General features: G+C 39.7%; 1 protein-coding gene across 1 annotated transcript in view; it reads right to left on the bottom strand.

Moving 5' to 3' along the window:
- The window catches only part of Bruce (BIR repeat containing ubiquitin-conjugating enzyme), a 1,406,664-nt gene that overhangs the window by 1,254,627 nt on the left and 128,601 nt on the right, over positions 1–23,436 (bottom strand). Inside the window, exon 9 of the mRNA XM_068225988.1 lies at positions 17,878–19,398. Coding sequence (XP_068082089.1) covers positions 17,878–19,398 — 1,521 coding nt within the window. The remainder of the gene's footprint in view (positions 1–17,877; positions 19,399–23,436) is intronic.

The following is a 23,436-nucleotide window of genomic DNA, read 5'->3' as shown; positions in this document are numbered from 1 at the left end:
TAGCACTATTCTATCCTTGCTGTTGACCCTGACCACGATGTCACTCAATGCTTCATAAAACTTGTCAACTTCATCCTCATCTGCACCCTCACATGGTGAATACACGGACACAATTCTTGTCCTAATTCCTCGCACTGACAAATCTACCCACATCATTCGCTCATTTACGTGCCAAACAGAAACTATGTTGCGTGCAATGATATTCCTGATAAAGAGCCGTACCCCCGACTCTGCCCTTCCCTTTCTAACACCCGTCAAGTACACTTTATAATCTCCTATCTCTTCCTCATTATCTCCCTTTACCCGAATATCACTTACTCCTAGCACATCCAGATGCATCCTCTTTGCTGATTCAGCCAGTTCTACCTTCTTTCTTCCATAAGCCCCATTAATATTGATAGCTCCCCATCGAATTCCATTTCGTTCGCCAAGTTGTTTCCAATGAGTCCCTCGCCTGTCAAATGGGAGTGGGACTCCGTTACTCCCATAGGTCCGAGGCTTGCTTAAAGTGTTCTGAGCTCGGTAAATTCATGAAGCAGGATGCTGCCCTACTTGCACATAGTCCAAGTGAGGATCTCTCCTCTAACGGGTTATGGACCACTGGTGAATTGTATAGTCCTAGCCGCCTGAGCACAAGGAGGGCCACAACTCAGAATATGTCCGAGATGCCCACTCCCATTCCATAGCAACTGGTATCCCGACTCTCAGGACCACTTACTAGGCCACTCAGCCGTTGCCCATGGTTCACGAACTAGGACGTGACTACAGTAACCCACAAACATGAACCATGTGTAATAAAATATCTGAGAGTAAGTTTAATTCATATATGAATTACCATAAGACAATGCAGTTCTTGAAAAGTTTGAAACTAACTAAGGCATGATGAAATATTAGAACACACTACAGGATGTTTGTACCATCCTTATCATTGTACATATTCAAAGGACATTAGATGAGAACTTGAAGGACACACATAGACACGGAAAATGACATGTTCGGCAAGCCTCGAGAAAGAACGAATGACAGCAATCTTACTGGAGAAGGGAAGACGCCGACCAATAGGAAAACGCCAAGTCAGGATCACGAGAAGGACAAAGTCGACGCTGAATCGTAGGTTCGAGAAACACAAGGGGCAACTTAAGGAAGGCGAAAGAAAAGTGAGCAGGTCAGTCAGCAACAGTAAGTCGGCGAGGCCGTCAGTCGGCAGCCAGTAGTGAGGAGATAGTGAGTGAGGGCTCGGCGTCAGGACCTAGCAGTGAAGGAGCAGCAATCAGGAAGTCACGGTCAAGAGTCGGTCATCAGGCGGTTTGCCGGGAAATCACATAAAGTCAGACCGGGAAGTTAAGGGATGGAAACGGCACTTAAGCGGGTCAAGTAAAGTGTGCGAAGTCAAAAAGGGAAGCCATATAGGCAGCAATGAGTGATCACGCAATTGCACAGTAATTAAGCAGAGAGCTGATCATCAAAATCACACAGCCGCAGTATACAGACAATCCCGGGTAGTTTGCCAAGAGACTGCAAGCTAACGCTGGTCGTTCTCCTCAGCTGATTGATTGATGGTCCATGAAGGAGACCAGCGATTAATTTAAGACACATTACGGGAACAGTACAAGAGAGAGCCCCAAGTAGACATTGAGCCATCACGTCATAGACTCGAGCAAAGGGAGAAGGAACTTACGAACTGCAGAGAGGACAGTTGGGAAAAGGAAACCAGAGAAGGGGTAGATCAGTATAGTAACCGATTCCAATATAAGGGAAGACATCCAGGCATAGAGACTTAAGAGTCGTCAGAGCTGCATTCTCTTAGTGATTGAACGTGGGAAGTATTACAGCCTAGCAAGTGTCAATAAGTGCTAGTGAATACCGGAGCAGGAAGAAAGAAGACGTCACAGGAGGCTCCTTCATCTCGCAAGATAGTTATTAACACTAACTATCTCTTGAAGGAAAATAGGGAAGCAAAGTCTTCTTAAGTAGCTTGAATGTATGTAGGTTAGGAAGTTCCCTAATAAGAAAAGAATTTTAATAATAATAATAATAATAATAATAATAATAATAATAATAATAATAATAATAATAATACACTGACTGACAGAGCAAATGCAACACCAAGAAGGAGTGGTCAGAACTTTATGCCAATTGCAGGGTAGACTGACGTCACTGAGGTATGCTCATGATGTGAAATGCGCCGCTGTGCTGCGCACGTAGCGAACGATAAATGGGACACGGCGTTGGCGAATGGCCCACTTCGTACCGTGATTTCTCAGCCGACAGTCATTGTAGAACGTGTTGTCGTGTGCCACAGGACACGTGTATAGCTAAGAATGCCAGGCCGCCGTCAACGGAGGCATTTTCAGCAGACAGACGACTTTACGAGGGGTATGGTGATCGGGCTGAGAAGGGCAGGTTGGTCGCTTCGTCAAATCGCAGCCGATACCCATAGGGATGTGTCCACGGTGCAGCGCCTGTGGCGAAGATGGTTGGCGCAGGGACATGTGGCACGTGCGAGGGGTCCAGGCGCAGTCCGAGTGGTCAGCACGCGAGGATCGGCGCATCCGCCGCCAAGCGGTGGCAGCCCCGCACGCCACGTCAACCGCCATTCTTCAGCAGGTGCAAGACACCCTGGCTGTTCCAATATCGACCAGAACAATTTCCCGTCGATTGGTTGAAGGAGGCCTGCTTTCCCGGCGTCCGCTCAGAAGACTACAATTGACTCCACAGCATAGACGTGCACGCCTGGCATGGTGCCGGGCTAGAGCGACTTGGATGAGGGAATGGCGGAACGTCGTGTTCTCCGATGAGTCACGCTTCTGTTCTGTCAGTGATAGTCACCGCAGACGAGTGTGGCGTCGGCGTGGAGAAAGGTCAAATCCGGCAGTAACTGTGGAGCGCCCTACCGCTAGACAACATGGCATCATGGTTTGGGGCGCTATTGCGTATGATTCCACGTCACCTCTAGTGCGTATTCAAGGCACGTTAAATGCCCAATGCCCTGTTTCAGCAGGATAATGCCCGCCCACACACTGCTCGCACCTCCCAACAGGCTCTACGAGGTGTACAGATGCTTCCGTGGCCAGCGTACTCTCGGATCTCTCACCAATGGAACACGTGTGGGATCTCATTGGACGCCGTTTGCAAACTCTGCCCCAGCCTCGTACGGACGACCAACTGTGGCAAATGGTTGACAGAGAATGGAGAACCATCCCTCAGGACACCATCCGCACTCTTATTGACTCTGTACCTCGACGTGTTTCTGCGTGCATCGCCGCTCGCGGTGGTCCTACATCCTACTGAGTCGATGCCGTGCGCATTGTGTAACCTGCATATCGGTTTGAAATAAACATCAATTATTCGTCTCTGTTTTTTCCCTAACTTTCATCCCTTTCGAACCACTCCTTCTTGGTGTTGCATTTGCTCTGTCAGTCAGTGTAATAATAATAATAATAATATTAATAATAATAATAATAATAATAATAATAATAATAATAATAATAATAATAATGTTATTGGCTTTACGTACCACTAACTACTTTTACGGTCTTCGGAGACGCCGATGTGCTGGAATTTAGTCCCGCAGGAGTTCTTTTATGTGCCAGTAAATCTACCGACACGAACCTGGCATATTTCAGCACTTTCAAATACCACTGGACTGAGCCAGGATCGAACCTGCCAAGTTGGGGTTAGAAGGCCAGCGCCTCAACCGTCTGAGCCACTCGGCCCGCCAAAAGAATTTTAATCACTCATAACTGTACATCATTGTATATATGTATTCATGTGTAATGACTTTTAAATATATTCAGTTCGGCATAAGGCCACCTAATTTGGTGCTGTCATTGTGTAGACAGTTGTGCATTAGAACTCTATTCAGTCCCCAGCCTGATCTATCCCCTAGGATACGACAAGCAATATTCCCCAGTAGTTGTTGACATCGCTTCGGTCACCTTTCTTTTGCAGTGGGTGTATTAGAGCTGTCTTCCAGTCATCAGGTATCCTGCCAGTCTTCCACCAGTCAACCAGGATCTGGTGTATGACCTCTACAATCGTAGTTTCGCCTGCTTTAAGTGCTTTTGCAATCATGCCATCTTCCCCGGGTGCCTTATCATCCTTGGGCCAGTTGATGGTGGTAATTTGCTGAAGTGTAGGTGGTTCAAATGGGAGGCAGACATCTACTGTGTCTACTACAGGTAGTCTTTCCTTAGGCTCTTGGTAGTTGAGTAATTAGTCAAATTAGTCTGCCAGAAGTTGGAAGTTCCCACAGTTACAGGTAACCAAATCCCCTTCTGGGTTCTTGAAGTGAAGGCATGGTGGATTACACCCTGAAAGCTCCTCTTTGAAGGCCACGTAGAAGTTTCTGGTGTCGTAACGTCTGAATTCTTCATCCAACTCTTCTAGGCTCGACCAATCATAACATCTCTTCATGTGCCTGGTGGTCTTGCTTGACAGTTTTCACACCTTTGTGAATTCCTCCCAATATTCCTGGCGCTTATTCGAATTCCACTTCGTCCCGGTTATGGCTCGCTCGTTGACTGCATGGTCACGCTCAGTATTCCACTATCTGTGATGTCGCTCCCTTCGAGGTTGTTGTTGATTATTCAAGGTCTTGCATATGGTGGACTTCAGTTGGTTCCAGTCATTCATCACTCTTTGCAAGATGCCATTTGCAAAGCGTTCTTTATTATCATGGAGGAACAGGGAATCAATCCTCTGTGAGGCTGCGTTAGAGGGTAATTGGTATCTGTAAGCTTGACCATGATAGCCACCAATGGTCCTATTGACTTACTGTTATTAATTATTTCAAGGTCTGCCTTGTCAATACAATTCAAAATCTAGTATATTTACTAATACATCAAATACATAAATATATATAACTACATGTTTCGAGAATTAATTGAGTTGCTTAAAAATTATTTAATATGGTATTAGATAATTATTAACCAGCTCAATTTTAGTATCACATACAAATATTTGACAGGACATTGGACATAACATGAATGATGTTCATGTTTGAACTTTTAATGTTTCTATTGTATTGTTTTTAACCAGTCTTTTGTTATGACATAAAAAGTTTTAAATAAGGTCTTTTACATGCATGTGATTTTAATCTGTAAGCTGAAGAAGAGAATATTAATTCTTGAAACATGCACATAGATGTACAGTATAATTATATGAGGCATCTAGTATCAAAACCGGCCAAGTCACAAAATTTACGAAAATGAGTTAAGGTTGTCAATTTGAAGTAGAAGTATAGCACTATCAGGTGAAACAAGAACATGCTTTCAAATCGTCCATGTCTTCATGTTACAGAGCACTAAATTCTTGGTCATGCAACAGAATGGGCCAAGTCATTCAGGCAGTGAATTCATAACCGGCCATGTCATGTTGCAGCAATATTGTCTGGAATCTGAAGTTGTTACATTATGCAACAATGTGATAATATCAGTAGGCAAAATCATTCCTTATATTGTACACTCTTTAAAGTCATAATACTGTGTATTTTGTTCATTTGCAACATTGATTTACGTATTCGCAGGCTTCTTACCGTCCTTAGCGTGAAAGCAATCCTATTTCCTGTGTGCTCGTATTTTGTCATTATTGTGTAGTATAACGTGTATATTTTTCCGAATGATGAACTGAAAAATTTCTTTTCATACCTTGTCCTACATAATGGAAACATCAATAGATGACCCCCCCCCCCCCCCCCCCCAGATCAAGTGCACTAAAGAGAACAACAGATACATCACAGTGGAAATCACAACGAAAGCGAGAGTGGTAAGAATATTATTTCATTTTACTACAGATTATCAAAGTTTCTTGCACAAAATTCTCCTCGTGTAAATGGTGAGGTATTTTACAATAATGATCTTGGGAAGTACCAAAGTCTGTGCAAAAGAGGAAAATCGCTAGCTCAAATGACACCTCACACAGTGATCAAAGATATTACTCTTCCTGTCTCTAAAACAGAAGATATAAAAAATCTCCTATAAGGTGAAACAAGAATATGCTTTAAAATCATCCAGATCTTCATGTTACAGAGCACTGAATTCTTGGTCGTGCAACAGAATGGGCCAACATGGCAAGATCATATATCACTGCAGTTTAATCTACAGTATAGAATTTGAAAAGAATGGTATTTCTGTATCGTACATGTCCACAGTAACAAGAAAATGCAGTTTTTACTTTTCCGTAATTTCTGTCTGTCTGTCTGTCTGTCTGTCTGTCTGTCTGTCTGTCTGTCTGTACACGCATCATGAGAAAACGGCTGAAGAGAATTTAATAAAAATCGGTATGTAGAGTCGGGGCGGTGAGCCGCTACAATCTAGGCTATACATTATTTTATTCACGCTGAGTGAAATGGTAGTTTAGGGGAAGGCCTAAAATTCAATTCTCAAATATTTATATTATTAATGGTCATATCGATAAATACTACATAACTAAAGTTATATAGAATTAAATTTCTGATCATTTACGTCTTATGCATTTTTACCGTACCGGCTATGATAACACAGATATTCATGAATTTGGATTTTTGTTCCTAAGTCCATATGAACGCCGAGCCCCGGCAAAATGGGTAAACAGAATTTAAAGAAATCGGTATATAGAGTCGGGGAATAAGAAACTACAGTTTAAGCTATAAACAAGCTATAAACCCTGGGTGAAATGGTAGTTTGGGGGAAGGTACCTAAAATTTAATTTTTAAATACCTATGTTCTTGGTCCTATGGAAAAGTACTACATAACAAAAGTTATAGAGAATATCATTTCCGATCATTCATGTTTTATTCAGTTTTACCATACCGACTATGATAAGAGTGGTATTTCAGAACCGGAAGACAATTAATAATGTGAAGGCCTACAATATTGAAACCACGTAACATAGATCAACAATAACATTACACTGACCATTGTTTGTTGTAATGTTCTTTGTCTCTTATGCTGACATTCAACTCCAATAGATGGGATAACTGCTGCATACCGAGTATAACAGCCTAACTGAATATTGGCGGGAAATAGCTGAGGAGTTAGATAACTTTCTTCTTTACTATGCCAATCCTCTGGTTCATACATTTTCTGATGCTGCTGGTACGTAACACACTGGTTCATGATAGTATGCCAGCTATTCGATACCTAATCTGACGCGCTGTTTTGAATGAGCAGTGTGCGCGCTTAACTCAGAGGCTCAGTTAGTGGTAGTAGTAGTAGTAGTAGTAGTAGTAGTAGTAGTAGTAGTAGTAGTATGAACCGGTCTGGTATTACAATTTAGCCCTATTACAAATTATAGTACCACAATTCACTAAATAACTCATTCAACCCTGAAAAGAGCCGTTTCTTAGGAAAAGCTTCTTCCTCTTCACTTTCATTAAATCTACATTAATTTTATTCCAAATTAGCAGCGAAGTGTGGTTTCTTCTCTGGCTTGGAGGAAAAATTGCCTCCACATCAGATAGTTCTTTCCCCTGCTGGTGTAGTGAATTGAGATTTTCCAACTCATCGGGTACTCCCAGGAAACAGATAAGTAAACGGGCATAGTTTTTGCCCTGGGACTATCCACTATTTGAAACCCCCCTCCCCCCGCCGAAAAAAGGACGAAGACTGTTCACGGATCATGGATGGTCATTCCAGCTCTGTAGCTATGGACTGTTAGTTCGGCAGCATAGTACTGTTCGTTAAAAGTGAGGAAATATGTGGTTTTTCATTTGATAGAGTATTTCATATGAAGGCATTGCTTTTAATCGCGCCATTCCTACTGACGTCATTGTAATGACCCATGTTCATTTCAGTTGGGAAAACCACTAAGAGAGTCTTTCTGAGAATCTATCAAGGCAGGCGGAGAGTGAGTGTCTGCCATTATAATGAAAACTCCCCAACCTGATTGTGACTGAGGGTAGGCAAGCTGGCCTACCATTACAATGAAAATGCTCTAACCCAGTCTTCATATGAGAAAAGACGTTGGTGGGCTTGACTGTCGTGCTTCTAGGGCAACTTTAAGAGCAATGCAACCTAATACAATCTTGCTCACAATGTTTACACTACCTAACCAAGAATTCTGTATAAAATTTACAATTCTGTAGCGAAGCACGGGTACATCAACTAGTAAAACTATAATATTAGCAAGTGAAACAGCTTTCACTGATCATGAGCGTTCCAACACCGTCTCTCAATTCTGCATCAACAGACCACATCAAATGCCTGACATTGTATTATAAATAACAGCAAACTGAAGACTTAAAACAACAATATTACTTAGTATGTGTGAATAGTACCTATCTTAGTAATGATTCTATTAATATAAGTGACTGTTACTGATGCTCATTTTCTTTTATTGTATTCAAGATCTAAGTGAACTACAAACTTTTAGTGTGAGAAATCCTATTTTGTATTCTCCTCAGGTTTCTTATGTTCTTCTTCATATATTATTATCCCACGTATAATGAAATCCTTTTTTTAAATTGCAATAAAGAAAAGTAATTTCAATATCAATTTATTTTAATTAAATTCCCTTTTTTTAACAAGGGTTTAGAATTCAAATTGAATATAGTTTTAGAAAAAAAAGCCTAAAATTATACAAAATTGCAACAAAAATGGCCAAGTCAAAATTTATATTAACAAAAAAGATGGGATCATTACGTGGAGATTTCTCAAAACAGCAGAACATAAATATTAAACCATTAAGAATATAACTATGAAAAAAATCTTTTGTGGCTATCATTGCTTTGACTCTACAGGTTTTTATACATATTGAAAAATATGCCTTCAGGGACTTGGTCGGTGTTGATACTAGACGCCTCATATATATATATATATATTTTTTTTTCTATGGGCTTTACGTCGCACCGACACAGATAGGTCTTATGGCGACGATGGGATAGGAAAGGCCTAGGAGTTGGAAGGAAGCGGCCGTGGCCTTAATTAAGGTACAGCCGCAGCATTTGCCTGGTGTGAAAATGGGAAACCACGGAAAACCATTTTCAGGGCTGCCGATAGTGGGAGTCGAACATACTATCTCCCGGATGCAAGCTTCACAGCCGCGCGCCTCTACGCGCACGGCCAACTCACCCGGTCATATATATATTTGATGTATTAGAAATTATACTAGATTTTGAATTATATTAACATGGTAGACCTTGAAATAATTAATAACAGTTAGAGGGTACTGGTCGCTTAGGTACTAATCTGGTCTTTATTAAGGTGAAGTAATGGTCGGAGTCGACATTCCATCCTTTATAAACTCTCACGTTCATGATATCTTTCCTGTTCTTTGAACTGATTGAGACGTGATCTGTTTGAAATGAAACAATAGCAGGGTTCAGAGAGCAGAGGTGGTCTGCTACTTTGGTTTTCTACGGAAAACTGTGAACTTGATCCTCATCTGACACACAAACATACCTGCCATCTTTACAAAACAAAAAAATCAGGAGGTTTTGATATGAAAATCAGGAAAAATCAAGAGAAATCAGGAGACAAAATTGGTCAAAACTGCTTACTCCATATGTCCTGCGCAATACCGTACTATGATATATTTATAACACTTATTGTCTCAAATGGTTCATGTTTGTGGGTTACTGTAGTCACGTCCTAGTTCGTGAACCATGGGCAACGGCTGAGTGGCCTAGTAAGAGGTCCTGAGAGTCGGGATACCAGTTGCTATGGAATGGGAGTGGGCATCTCGGACATATTCTGAGTCATGGCCCTCCTTGTGCTCAGGCGGCTAGGACTACACAATTCACCGGTGGTCCATAACCCGTTAGAGGAGAGATCCTCACTTGGACTATGTGCAAGTAGGGCAGCATCCTGCTTCATGAATTTACCGAGCTCAGAACACTTTAAGCAAGCCTCGGACTTATGGGAGTAATGGCGTCCCACTCCCATTTGACAGGCGATGGACTCATTGGAAACAACTTGGCGAACGAAATGGAATTCGATGGGGAGCTATCAATATTAATGGGGCTTATGGAAGAAAGAAGGTAGAACTGGCTGAGTCAGCAAAGAGGATGCATCTGGATGTGCTAGGAGTAAGTAATATTCGGGTAAGGGGAGATAATGAGGAAGATATAGGAGATTATAAAGTGTACTTGACGGGTGTTAGAAAAGCAAGGGCAAAGTCTGGGGTAGGCTCTTTATCCGGAATACCATTGCACGCAACATAGTTTCTGTTAGGCACGTAAATGAGCGAATGATGTGGGTAGATTTGTCAGTGGGAGGAATTAGGACAAGAATTGTGTCCGTGTATTCACCATGTGAGGGTGCAGATGAGGATGAAGTTGACAAGTTTTATGAAGTGTTGAGTGACATCGTGGTCAGGGTCAACAGCAAGGATAGAATAGTGCTAATGGGCGATATCAATGCGAGGGTTGGGAATAGAACTGAAGGATATGAAAGGGTGATTGGTAAATGTGGGGAAGATATGGAAGCTAATGGGAATGGGAAGCGTTTGCTGGACTTCTGTGCTAGTATGGGTTTAGCTGTTACGAATACATTCTTCAAGCATAAGGCTATTCACCGCTACACATGGGAGGCTAGGGGTACCAGATCCATAATAGACTATATCTTAACAGACTTTGAATTCACGAAATCTGTTAGGAATGTACGAGTTTTTCGCGGATTTTTCGATGATACTGACCACTATCTGATCTGTAGTGAACTAAGTATCTCTAGGCCTAGGGTAGAGAAAGTGAAATCTGTCTGCAAACGAATAAGGGTAGAAAGTCTCCAGGACGAGGAAATTAGACAGAAGTACATGGATATGATTAGTGAGAAGTTTCGAGCAGTAGACAGTAAGCAGGTTCAGGATATAGAAAGTGAATGGGTGGCATACAGGGATGCTGTAACAGAAACAGCAAGGGAAAGCCTAGGAACAACTGTGTAAATCTGTCTGCAAACGAATAAGCGTAGAAAGTCTAAAGGACGAGGAAATTAGACAGAAGTACATGGATATGATTAGTGAGAAGTTTCGAGCAGTAGACAGTAAGCAGGTTCAGGAAAGTGAATGGGTGGCATACAGGGATGCTGTAACAGAAACAGCAAGGGAAAGCCTAGGAACAACTGTGTGTAAAGATGGGAAAAGGCAAACATCTTGGTGGAATGATGAAGTGAGAGCAGCCTGTAAACGTAAAAAGAAGGCTTATCAGAAATGGCTCCAAACAAGGGCCAAGGCAGACAGGGAGTTATACGTAGATGAAAGAAACAGAGCGAAACAAATAGCTGTTGAATCCAAAAAGAAGTCATGGGAAGATTTTTGGTAATAACCTGGAAAGGCTAGGTCAAGCAGCAGGGAAACCTTTCTGAACAGTAATAAAGAATCTTAGGAAGCGAGGGAAAAAGGAAATGAACAGTGTTTTGAGTAATTCAGGTGAACTCATAATAGATCCCAGGGAATCACTGGAGAGGTGGAGGGAATATTTTGAACATCTTCTCAATGTAAAAGGAAATCATCATGGTGGTGTTGCAAACAGCCAAGCTCATGGGGAGGAGGAAAAGGATGTTGGTGAAATTATGCTTGAGGAAGTGGAAAGGATAGTAAATAAACTCCATTGTCATAAGGCAGCAGGAATAGATGAAATTAGACCTGAAATGGTGAAGTATAGTGGGAAGACAGGGATGAAATGGCTTCATATAGTAGTAAAATTAGCGTGGAGTGTTGGTAAGGTACCTTCAGATTGGACAAAAGCAGTAATTGCACCTATCTATAAGCAAGGGAACAGGAAGGATTGCAACCACTATCGAGGTATCTCATTGATTAGTATACCGGGCAAAGTATTCACTGGCATCCTGGAAGGGAGGGTGCGATCAGTCGTTGAGAGGAAGTTGGATGAAAGCCAGTGTGGTTTCAGACCACAGAGAGGCTGTCAGGATCATATTTTCAGTATGCTCCAGGTAATTGAAAAATGCTACGAGAGGAATAGGCAGTTGTGTTTATGATTCGTAGATCTAGAAAAAGCATATGACAGGGTACCGAGGGAAAAGATGTTCGCCATACTGGGGGACTATGGAATTAAAGGTAGATTATTAAAATCAATCAAAGGCATTTATGTTGACAATTGGGCTTCAGTGAGAATTGATGGTAGAATGAGTTCTTGGTTCAGGGTAGTTACAGGAGTTAGACAAGGCTGTAATCTTTCACCTTTGCTGTTCGTAGTTTACATGGATCATCTGCTGAGAGGTTTAAAATGGCAGGGAGGGATTCAGTTAGGTGGAAATGTAGTAAGCAGTTTGGCCTATGCTGACGACTTGGTCTTAATGGCAGACTGTGCCGAAAGCCTGCAGTCTAATATCTTGGAACTTGAAAATAGGTGCAATGAGTATGGTATGAAAATTAGCCTCTCGAAGACTAAATTGATGTCAGTAGGTAAGAAATTCAGCAGAATCGAATGTCAGATTGGTGATACAAAGCTAGAACAGGTCGATAATTTCAAGTATTTAGGTTGTGTGTTCTCCTAGGATGGTAATATAGTAAGTGAGATTGAATCAAGGTGTAGTAAAGCTAATGCAGTGAGCTCGCAGTTGCAATCCGCAGTATTCTGTAAGAAGGAAGTCAGCTCCCAGACGAAACTATCTTTACATCGGTCTGTTTTCAGACCAACTTTGCTTTACGGGAGCGAAAGCTGGGTGGACTCAGGATATCTTATTCATAAGTTAGAAGTAACAGACATGAAAGTAGCGAGAATGATTGCTGGTACAAACAGGTGGGAACAATGGCAGGAGGGTACTCGGAATGAGGAGATAAAGGCTAATTTAGGAATGAACACGATGGATGAAGCTGTTCGCATAAACCGCCTTCGGTGGTGGGGTCATGTGAGATGAATGGAGGAGGATAGGTTACCTAGGAGAATAATGGATTCTGTTATGGACGGTAAGAGAAGTAGAGGGAGACCAAGACGACGATGGTTAGAATCGATTTCTAACGATTTAAAGATAAGAGGTATAGAACTAAATGAGGCCACAATACTAGTTGCAAATCGAGGATTGTGGCGACGTTTAGTAAATTCTCAGAGGCTTGCAGACTGAACGCTGAAAGGCATAACAGTCTATAATGATAATGTATGTATGTATGTATATTGTCTCAAAGCCCGACTGTTGCTATATAAGGACACAAGGTTAAAAATTACACATCCCTATTCCCTCCCAGGAAGTATGTGAGGCGATCAGTCTGTGATAAGCCTTCAATCAATCAATCAATCAATCAATCAATCAATCAATCACTACTGATCTGCATTTAGGGCACTTGCCCTAAAGGCATCTTACCTATCTGTTGTTTTACTAGCCTATTCTTAAATGATTTCAAAGAAATTGGAAATTTATTGAACATCTCCCTTGGTAAGTTATTCCAATCCCTGACTCCCCTTACTATGAATGAATATTTGCCCCAATTCGTCCTCTTGGATTCCAACTTTATCTTCATATTGTGATCTTTCCTACTTTTAAAGACGACACTCAAATTTATTCGTCTAGTAATGTCATTCCACGCCATCTCTCCGGTGACACTCAGAACATACCACATAGTCGAGCAGCTCGTCTTCTTTCTCCCAATTCTTCCCAGCCCAAATTTCGCAACATTTTTGTAACGCTACTCTTTTGCCGGAAATCACCCAGGGCACACCGAGCTGCTTTTCTTTGGATTTTTTCAGTTCTTGAATCAGATAAACCTGGTGAGGGTCCCATACACTGGAACCATACTCTACTTGGGGTCTTACCAGAGACATATATGCTCTTTCCCTTACATCCTTAATACATCCCCTAAACATCCTCATAACCATGCGCAGAGATCTGTACCCTTTATTTACAATCCCATTTATGTGATTACCCCAACGAAGATCTTTCCTTATTACGCCCTAGATACTTACAATGATCCCCAAAAGGGAATTTCACCCCACCAACGCAGTAATTAAAACTGAGAGGACTTTTATTTACGAAACTCAAACCTGACTTTTAACCCTGTTTATCAACATATCATTGCCTGGTGTCCATCTCACAACATTATCGAAGTCACGTTGCAGTAGCGCATAATCTTGTAACTTATTTATTACTCTATACAGTATAACATCATCCGCAAAAAGCCTTACCTCTGATTCCACTTGCTTATTCATATCATTTATATATAAGAAATCATAAAGGTCCAATAACAGTGCCTTGAGGAATTCCCCTCTTAATTATTACAGGGTCAGATAAAGCTTCACCTACTCTAATTCTCCGAGATCTATTTACTAGAAGTATAGCAACCCATTCAGTCATTATTTTGTCTAGTCCAATTGCGCTCATTCTTGCCAGTACTCTCCCATGATCCACCCTATCAAATGCTTTAGACAGGTCAATCGCGATACAGTCCATTTAACCGACTAAATCCAAGATATCTACTATATCTTGCTGGAATCCTACAAGTTGAGCTTCAGTAGAATATCCTTTCATAAAACTGAACTGCCTTCTATCGAACCAGTTATTAATTTTGCAAACATGTCTAATATAATCAGAAAGAATGCCTTCCCAAAGTCTACATGTAACGCATGTCAAACTTACTGGCCTGTAATTTTCAGCTTTATGTCTATCACCCTTTTCTTTATACACAGAGGCTACTATAGCAACTCTCCATTCATTTGGCATAGCTCCTTCAACCAAACAATAATCAAATAAGTACTTCAGATATGGTACTATATCCCAACCCATTGTCTTTAATATATCCCCAGAAATCTTATCAATTAAAGCCGCTTTTCTAGTTTCAACTTTTGTATCTTATTGTCATTGTTATCATATGTAAATTTTAATACTACTTTAGCATTAGTCTCCTCTTCTATCTGGACATTATCCTTGTAACCAACAATCTTTACATACTGCTCACTGAATACTTCTGCCTTTTGAAGATCCTCACATACACACTCCCCTCGTTCATTAATTATTCCTGGAATGACCTTCTTCGAACCTGTTTCTGCCTTAAAATACCTATACATACCCTTCCATTTTTCACTAAAATTTGTATGATTGCCAATTATGTTTACCATCATGTTATCCTTAGCTGCCTTCTTTGCTAGATTCAATTTCCTAGTAAGTTCCTTCAACTTCCCCTTACTTCCACAGCCATTTCTGAAGGTGAGATAGATATATCGAATCATAAATGAAGAGATACTGAATTGAATTGATGAGAGGAGATCAATTTGGCTAAATTTGACGAGAAGAAGAGATAGAATGATAGGACACATCTTAAGACACCCAGGACTTGTTCAGTTGGTTTTTGAAGGAAGAGCTTTCTTAAGAAAAGAAATTAGCTCACTTCAAACACTGATGTAGGAATTAGAAAGATGTTTTTGAAGACTTTCGTGTGGAGCGTGGCATTGTATGGAAGTGAAACATGGACGATAACGAGCTCAGAAAGAAAGGGAATAGAAGCTTTTGAAATGTGGTGTTACAGAAGAATGCTGAAGGTGAGATGGACAAATCGGGATTGGGTTGGGAAGAATTGAGAAAAAGAAGAATAGCTGCTCGACTAAGTAGTATGTTCCGAGCTGTCAGCGTAGAAATGGTGTGGAATGACATTAGTCGACGAATAAGTTTGAGTGGCGTTTTTAAAAGTAGGAAAGATCACAATATGAAGATAAAGTTGGAATTTAAGAGGACAAACCGGGGCAAATATTCATTTATAGGAAGGGGAGTTAGGGATTGGAATAACTTACCAAGGGAGACGTTCAATAAATTTCCAATTTCTTTGAAATCATTTAGGAAAAGGCTAGGAAAGCAACAGATAGGGAATCTGCCACCTGGGCGACTGCCCTAAATGCAGATCAGTATTCATTCATTCATCGGATCACGAGTGAAGAGATACTGAATCGAATTAGTGAAAGGAGATTGATTTGGCTAAATTTGACAAGAAGAAGAGATAGAATGATAGGACACATCTTAAGACACCCAGGACTTGTGCAGTTGGTTTTCGAAGGAAGTGTAGGTGGTACGAACAGTAGGGGTAGACCAAGTTATGAATATGACAAGCAGATTAGAGCAGTTGTAGGATGTAGTTATGCAAAAATGAAAAGGTTAGCACATGGTAGAGGGGCATGGAGGGCTGCATCACAACCAGTCTATGGACTGATAACAACAACACAGTTTTCTTTAACCCATGAGTGAATAATGCAAATACTGATTATTATTTTTATTATTATTATTATTATTATTATTATTATTATTATTATTATTATTATTATTATTATTATTATTATTATTTTGACTTGTGAGGTCTGGCTATGAAGTGTGTACAGTACATTGATTTATTATTAGTATTATTATTATTTACTTAGTTATGCCAGGACTTTATTTGGTATAAATCACGATTATATTATTTGTGAGGTTATGTCATGAAACATTTTCTATATATATTAATATTTTATTTAATGTAAGAACATGTAATTAACAGTATATAATTTATTATTATTTGTGTGTATATTATGTATAATCCAATGTAACATTGTGCAACACCATGTAATATCCAAAATAACGTATCATTGGCACTAGATAGTTGTAGAAAATTCTTTGCATTATAAGTAGGCAATTGGACTCTAGAATTTACAAGAATAACATGTTATGTCATATCCTTTTAGAAGCCTTGCCAGGCAACATACTGTATATAAAGAGGCAATCTTGTGAGTGAGATTGGAGTTGTTTTGATGAGACTTGTGTGGAAGTCGTATTAGCCATGTGGTTGAAGTCACGTGAATTGGATTTGTTGGGTTAGTAGCTGACATGCATTTGCTGCAGTCTCTTCTTATTCTTTCATAGTAGTGTCTTGTTTCATGATGGCAGGTCATTATGCGTGTGTAGAGGATGCAAATAGAATCTGAGTAATAATTTGTAAATAAACTAGTGTACGCAACTGACAGCATTTTGTGTGCATCTATGCGAATACATCAAATGGCGACCGTGACAAGGACATAAGAATATTTTTCAAGTGAATACGAGTGTAAGTGCGAATTACAACAAAATGCAAGTGATACTAAAAAATATGTCCGTACAAAAACTCAAAGACGAACTCACAAAGAGAAACCTTCCGATGAACGGCAAGAAGCAATCACCGAAGGCGCGGTTACGAGAAGACATCTCTGAAAAAGGAAGAGATCCCAAAAAATTCTTTATCGAGGTGGACAAAATGTCGGACTCTGCCTTGGAAGAGGAGATAAATATTACCAAAATGCGTTCTAACTTAAAGACCATGATGTAGGCACTCAATGACGAAATCTCAGACGTTGATTCACAAGCTTAATTTCACCTTAAAGAAAGTAAATGACAAAATTTCAGACAAAATTTCTCAAGCTAACATAGTTTTAACTGAGCAAATATCACATATGTACACACAGCTTTACAAAGTAGAACAATGCCTAGAATCAAGAATTTCAACGTAGATGACAAAATTTCATCCCAAATTAGCGACGTCACCAGTCAATTAACACAGCAGATATCGGACATCAGGTGAAAACTGAGAGAGGTTGAACAGATCGATAGTAGGGTAAGCCAGCAAGAAGGGGACATCTCAAACCTCAAGGAGGTGGATATCCAGGTTTCAGGTATAAAACAATAGGTTGAGGGGACAATCTCTACCGTCAAAGGAAATTCTGAAAGCCTTATCTCTGCCGCTGAGGGAAATTTTGGGAACCATATTTCTGCATTTGAAGGAAGGTTAGAAAACCGGTTTTTGACCATCAAGGGAGAAACGTCAGGACTACCAAATGCTTCTGGACCACGGCCTATAATCCTGAAAAATACAGACATAAGTTACAGAGGGAGAGTTGCCGACAGGATACAGCTGAGCGGCAGTGTTACAACATTCTCTCGTTAATGGCTGAAAAATGGTCATAATATACTCAAAAATAAAAAATACAATCATAAAAATTAAAACTGCCACACAACTTACTGTTGCAGTATGCTGCGGAGACAAACTTCATTCCTTTCTTCTCAGGGACTGCAGTAGATAAAACTTTCAGAGTTGCTATGTCAAGAATCTTAGCGACACCACTTCTGCAAATGAGTACAGCTAAGCCCAAGGGATATCTTGCACCTAAATCTAATAAACTAGAAGGCACAGTCATATCGTCTCTATCAGAGTGAGGTAGAATTAATACTTCACTAGGACATTCCTCACCGGAAGAGAATTCTTTGACTTTAACAGGTACATCGTTCACTGTAATTACATCATTCTCGGAATTCAGTGAGTAAACAAGGATACCGCCATAGTTTATGCCTATCACGGTTGATTTTACATTGTCTTTGTCTGAAATTTTAGAGGTATCTACTGATCTGTCACTATTGGACAACAAACTAGGACTCTCTGGTAATGATTCGATAAAACCTGAAGGTAACGTTTCGGAATAAAGGCAAATGTTAAAAGATTGTCCTTCATTATCAGTTTCCATATCACTACTATCAGTCCACTCAGCAAATTCATTTGAAGAGTAAGTGTCTGCTATACTAGAATTTGATTCCTGTGAAATGTTGCCATCATAACGTACAACTTCAACAACTACAAGAAGATGGTTGCCATCCTTAGTAGGATATATACCAGATATGTACAAATCCTCTTGGTTAAATTGGTCAGGAAGTACTATGCATTTCAGTTGCTTTGGGGTACTTCGGTTTGTACTTTTCAAAGAATGATCACTCTCCACAGTGTTTATATCACTTGGATCATTGATCTTCCCTGTTTCACAGGGCACTTCAATTGAAGCAGGGCTACCTTCAGATGTTATATGTGAAGTAACCACTTCCTCAGTACCAGGTGAATATTTTAGAGAAATATCATCGTATGATCCACTATTATTTTCAGCAGTACCTTCAGCTGACGAATAAAAAACCCCAGGCGAAGATGACGGGAACTCCAGTCCCTGAATTAAATCACCAGGAGACTCGAATGTAGGAATTTCACCTTCTTCAAGAGGTTCATATAAATGTTCCTGAGCTTTGTGTTTTTCTTCAACTGGAGTATTTGTAAAAGTTCCCCAAACTACCTTCGTTGAACTGCTAACTAAATTATCAGAATGGCAACGGAAATTATAATCGTACACAACAAGACACAGTAATTTTCTACATTGAACTACTGGACTATTCACTATCACATGGGGATCCAATTCAGTGAAACCAGTAAAGGTACGATTACTAGCTTCACGACAGATCTCGCTAATCAAATTGTTCACAGTCTCAACAATTGAAGAGCTATCGATTTGTGTGGTACGTCTAGGTTCTGGATCAGTCTGCATACTTTGCAAAACACCTGGTGTTATACTAACACCGCCGACAATACATGGACGAATAGTAGTGCGCAAAGTATGATTGGACTTATTTGTTGACAAAACACTTGTGGTCCAGTACTGAGGGGCCCCTACAACAGATACAGCTGTTAAATCACGCTTTAGAGAATTCTTGGATCTTGTCACATGCCCTGAAAAGAAAAGAGAAAAAGGTATACACTTAGAATTAAATACAACTTGACAAATTAATAAATTTTAATCACTCTTAACAAATAAAAAATATACTTTCCTCTATAGGAATTATATGACCATTAAAAGAAATCTAGAAAATTGACATGCAGTTTCATTTGATACCAACAACATTGGGCAGTGTAATTTCGATACACTTTGCCTCATTTACCCTTTCCCATGGACATTCTTTGACTCGCTACTGGCAAAACCTAGAATAATAATTTGCTTGTCAGAGATAGCTGTAGAGTACACTCACTAAATAATTTATTTTGTAAAAACAACATAAGATATGTTTCAAACTTTGCTGTAAAAAAAAAAAAAAAAAGAAGACACTACTCTTATTCCAACATGATACAGTGAGATTACCCAATTACACACAGGAACCCCAAGTTTGAAAAGATGTATCAAGCATCCAAAATGGCACAAGATAATGTCACATTGCTTGCACTTAAAGGCAGAGTAAAATGATTTATACTCCCTGCCATGTAAGCTTATACACAAAGGGTACAACCTTACTCTTTCTTCCCTGTTAATACTGAATGTAATAATTTACAGTTATTTTCTAACTGTTGGATTCGATTCAGTGTAGCTAATCAGACAGTTCAGGGACCCTATTTGCTGATACTACATCTTGCAGTTACTGCTAATCTTGCACATTGGCATTATATGGTCACTTTTTTTTTTTTTTTCTTCCATGACTTGCGAGATTTACATACTGCCACTGACGTGTTGTCAAAATTGCTAGTGTTACATCTGCGGGTAGAAGTAATGCATATGTACTTTTTCTGTAGGATTACAAACTGGTTTGGGTAATACCAGGTAAGCAGAATTGTGGCATGTTCGAATAATGCATTTAATAATGTGGTCTGTGTTAAATGACAAATGCAGCATTTTAATTTGTATGTATGGAATGCAATTAGGATGTATAAGAAGCAAGAGAAATCTGCAAGAACTCCTCCAAAACAGGAAGCCACATTACCTCCTCTATCAAGATCAGTTCAGCTGAAATGGAAAGAAATTTTGTTATCAACCTAACTTAACCAAACCTTGTCTTGTCATGACTTTGGTATGGTTTACAGACTTAGACTTCGTGTATTCTTATTGACTTACGGCATATGTACATGTAATATATTTGCTTGTGTATTTTATTAGAGTGTGGTTACACGTCTGACAAGGAATAGCGAATTTCAAGAAGGGAGCTGAATTATTTACACAATGCAAACACCAATGAATACAGTTATAGTAATGCGTTCATCAAAATAAAGGCAGAAATATATAACATTAAATTAAGTGAAGGTGAGAGAGTGTGTATTTCCTTAATTCATCATTAAGCTTGAAAACAAAATTATGAATATCTTAATTGATCATTTACTTGAGAAAGGGAACCTGCAATTCTTACATTGAGGTTAGTTCGTTGATTGTTATGTCTCATGATTTCATTACGTAGTCAAGTTGGTAGCAATGATAATCCATTAAAAAAAGAGAATAGGGTGGCGATATTTGCTTTTTAGTGCATAGCCTTATGTGACTAGTATTTTTACCTGATGGAGCACCTCTTTCCTTCGTCATGCAACAAACACAGGACGTCACCATAAATCCCGCAGTTTCCTTTATCTCTGGGTCCACCACATGAAGATATTTAGACAACAAATCATACTGCCTCTCACACATAGAATTACAAACTATATTTCATTGAATAAAAGTTTGGAAAGAAACTAATCTCACTTTACAAGCAGTTGATATATTCTGATATAAATCACAATACCTATAAATGCTTTCATTTCTTTGGATGTGGTGTCCTCCCAATACCTGTCTATTTTCAAACCACTTTGCCTCTGTATGTTTGTAGTCTCTGCTTCTTTTATGAAAAATTGCCCCCAACCATGTCCTCAAAATATATATTCTATTTGCTTTATATCGCACCGACACACATAGGTCTTATGGGGACAATGGGACAGGAAAGGCCGAGGAATGGGAAGGAAGCGGCCGTGGCCTTAATTAAGGTACAACCCCAGCATTTGCCTGGTGTAAAAATGGGAAACCACTGAAAACCATCTTCAGGGCTGCCGACAGTGGGGTTCGAACCCACTATCTCCTAGATGCGAGCTCACAGCTGCACACTCCGGACCGCACGGCCAACTCGCCCAGTCTCAAAATATTCAAATTCACTGGCACCAGTTGGAAGACTATGTACAAGCTCATAGTATGAAACAAAATTCATAGCAGGATTGAAACTGATATTTTTCTGAGAAGACCTAAGTTTTAATATGAACAATACCTAAATAAACATCTCCCATCCCATCCAAAATATTTCAAGTTCTGTCAGGTTCATCTTCTGTGCCAACTGCTTTCACATAATTCACATTACATCAATTACAAATTTCAAAGTCACTATCAGTGCATTGGTTAATATTCTGATCTAATTCATAATGAATATCCTCATTGTTCATCTCGCTATATGCACCCACGTTGCTGCAATGTGTTTGCATTCATTCAGGTGTTGGTTTACTCCAAAAGAACTTATAAAAATATGATATTTTATCATTCCGTATAGGTCACTTGTATCTAGGAAGTGTAGGGAATTCACTGCTGCCAAGAAGGTATTAGACCACAGATGGCAGAGGAAGGAACACAGTTCGAACATAAGTACATTCTACTATCCAAACCACATGAGACAACATGAAAGTCAAGTACACTTCAGAATGCAACCTGAGGGAAGGAGTTAATAAAGAAGACTAGAAGCATCCAAAAAGAAAAGCAACATTGTTTGTGTGCATGTGCATGCTCGTACTGATGCAACAAGCACCGAATCTCTGGGGTAGCTGCATACAAGTGGAGAACAAAACAGCTCACAAACAATGTTGTTTGTTCTTTAACACACATTAGATGTCTAACTCATTCATCAGATCAAGCCAGTTAATTTAAATTGCAATCACATACTCAAGCACACACCAATTTACTTCAGAATATATCATTGTTGCAACAATGGGATAGGAAAGAGCTAGTAGAGTGCAGGAAGTGGCTATGGCCTAAATTAAGGTAAAGCCCCAGCATTTGCCTGGTGTGAAAATGGGAAACGACTGAGAATCATCTTCGAGGCTGCCAACAGTAAGGTTCAAACCTCAGGATATATATATCACTAAAAAACTAGTTTCATAGGATACTACAATAACAAGAACTATGGATCCACCAGTAATGAAGAAAATTTGTATAACAAAGCTTATGAATAGTATGGAAGTAGTCTGACGGGTAATACCAACAAATTCCAAAGGTACAGTACCTCGCTAAGCACCAGAGCCCAGCTAAGCCTGGCTCGATCTGAATGAAATAAGCACACAGCCAGATTCGGCCCAAGCTCTATCTTATCTGGTAACATGCTGTGTCAGGTGATGACTTAGGCGGGTTGGGCCGAATCCTATCGATTTAGGCCCAAGGTAGTATTCGGGCAGGTCCAACTTAAGACACATATTATTGGAAAACACAGATAAAAGTGATGCAGGATAAGGCATATAAATCTCTGCGCAAACCCCAATTAGAGTTGACACAAGTGCGATAACAGGTATAACTTGAAAACACTGTTCTCTCACCCATGGGTAACTAGTGCAAACATCGAGCTTGAATTATTATGGTTATTATCATTATTATTTTACAATTGTGACTATTATTATTATTACTTGTATGCATATATATGCCTGTGAAGTATTAAATCCTGTTAGTATTTGTGTTATCATTATGATACGATTGCGTTGTGTGTGAGGTTATGTCATTAAGTATTAGTATTATTATTTACGTAGTTGAATGATCGTATTGTGTGTGAGGTTATGCCATGAACAAGTGTCGTACGAAGACACTGATATCAGTTCCGTTAATGCAAACACCTGTAAATTAATATTATAATATATTCTTACCTGTATATATAAATTGTAATCCATAATTATGAAACACACTGTACCTTCCAGAATGTTATAGGCGCTAGAAGAATTGAGAATATTCTGTAC

This window comes from Anabrus simplex, chromosome 2 (genome assembly GCF_040414725.1).
Source record: "Anabrus simplex isolate iqAnaSimp1 chromosome 2, ASM4041472v1, whole genome shotgun sequence".
NCBI lineage: Eukaryota > Metazoa > Arthropoda > Insecta > Orthoptera > Tettigoniidae > Anabrus > Anabrus simplex.
Note: the sequence above shows the minus strand (reverse complement) of the source record. Positions and strands in the feature narration are given on the sequence as shown.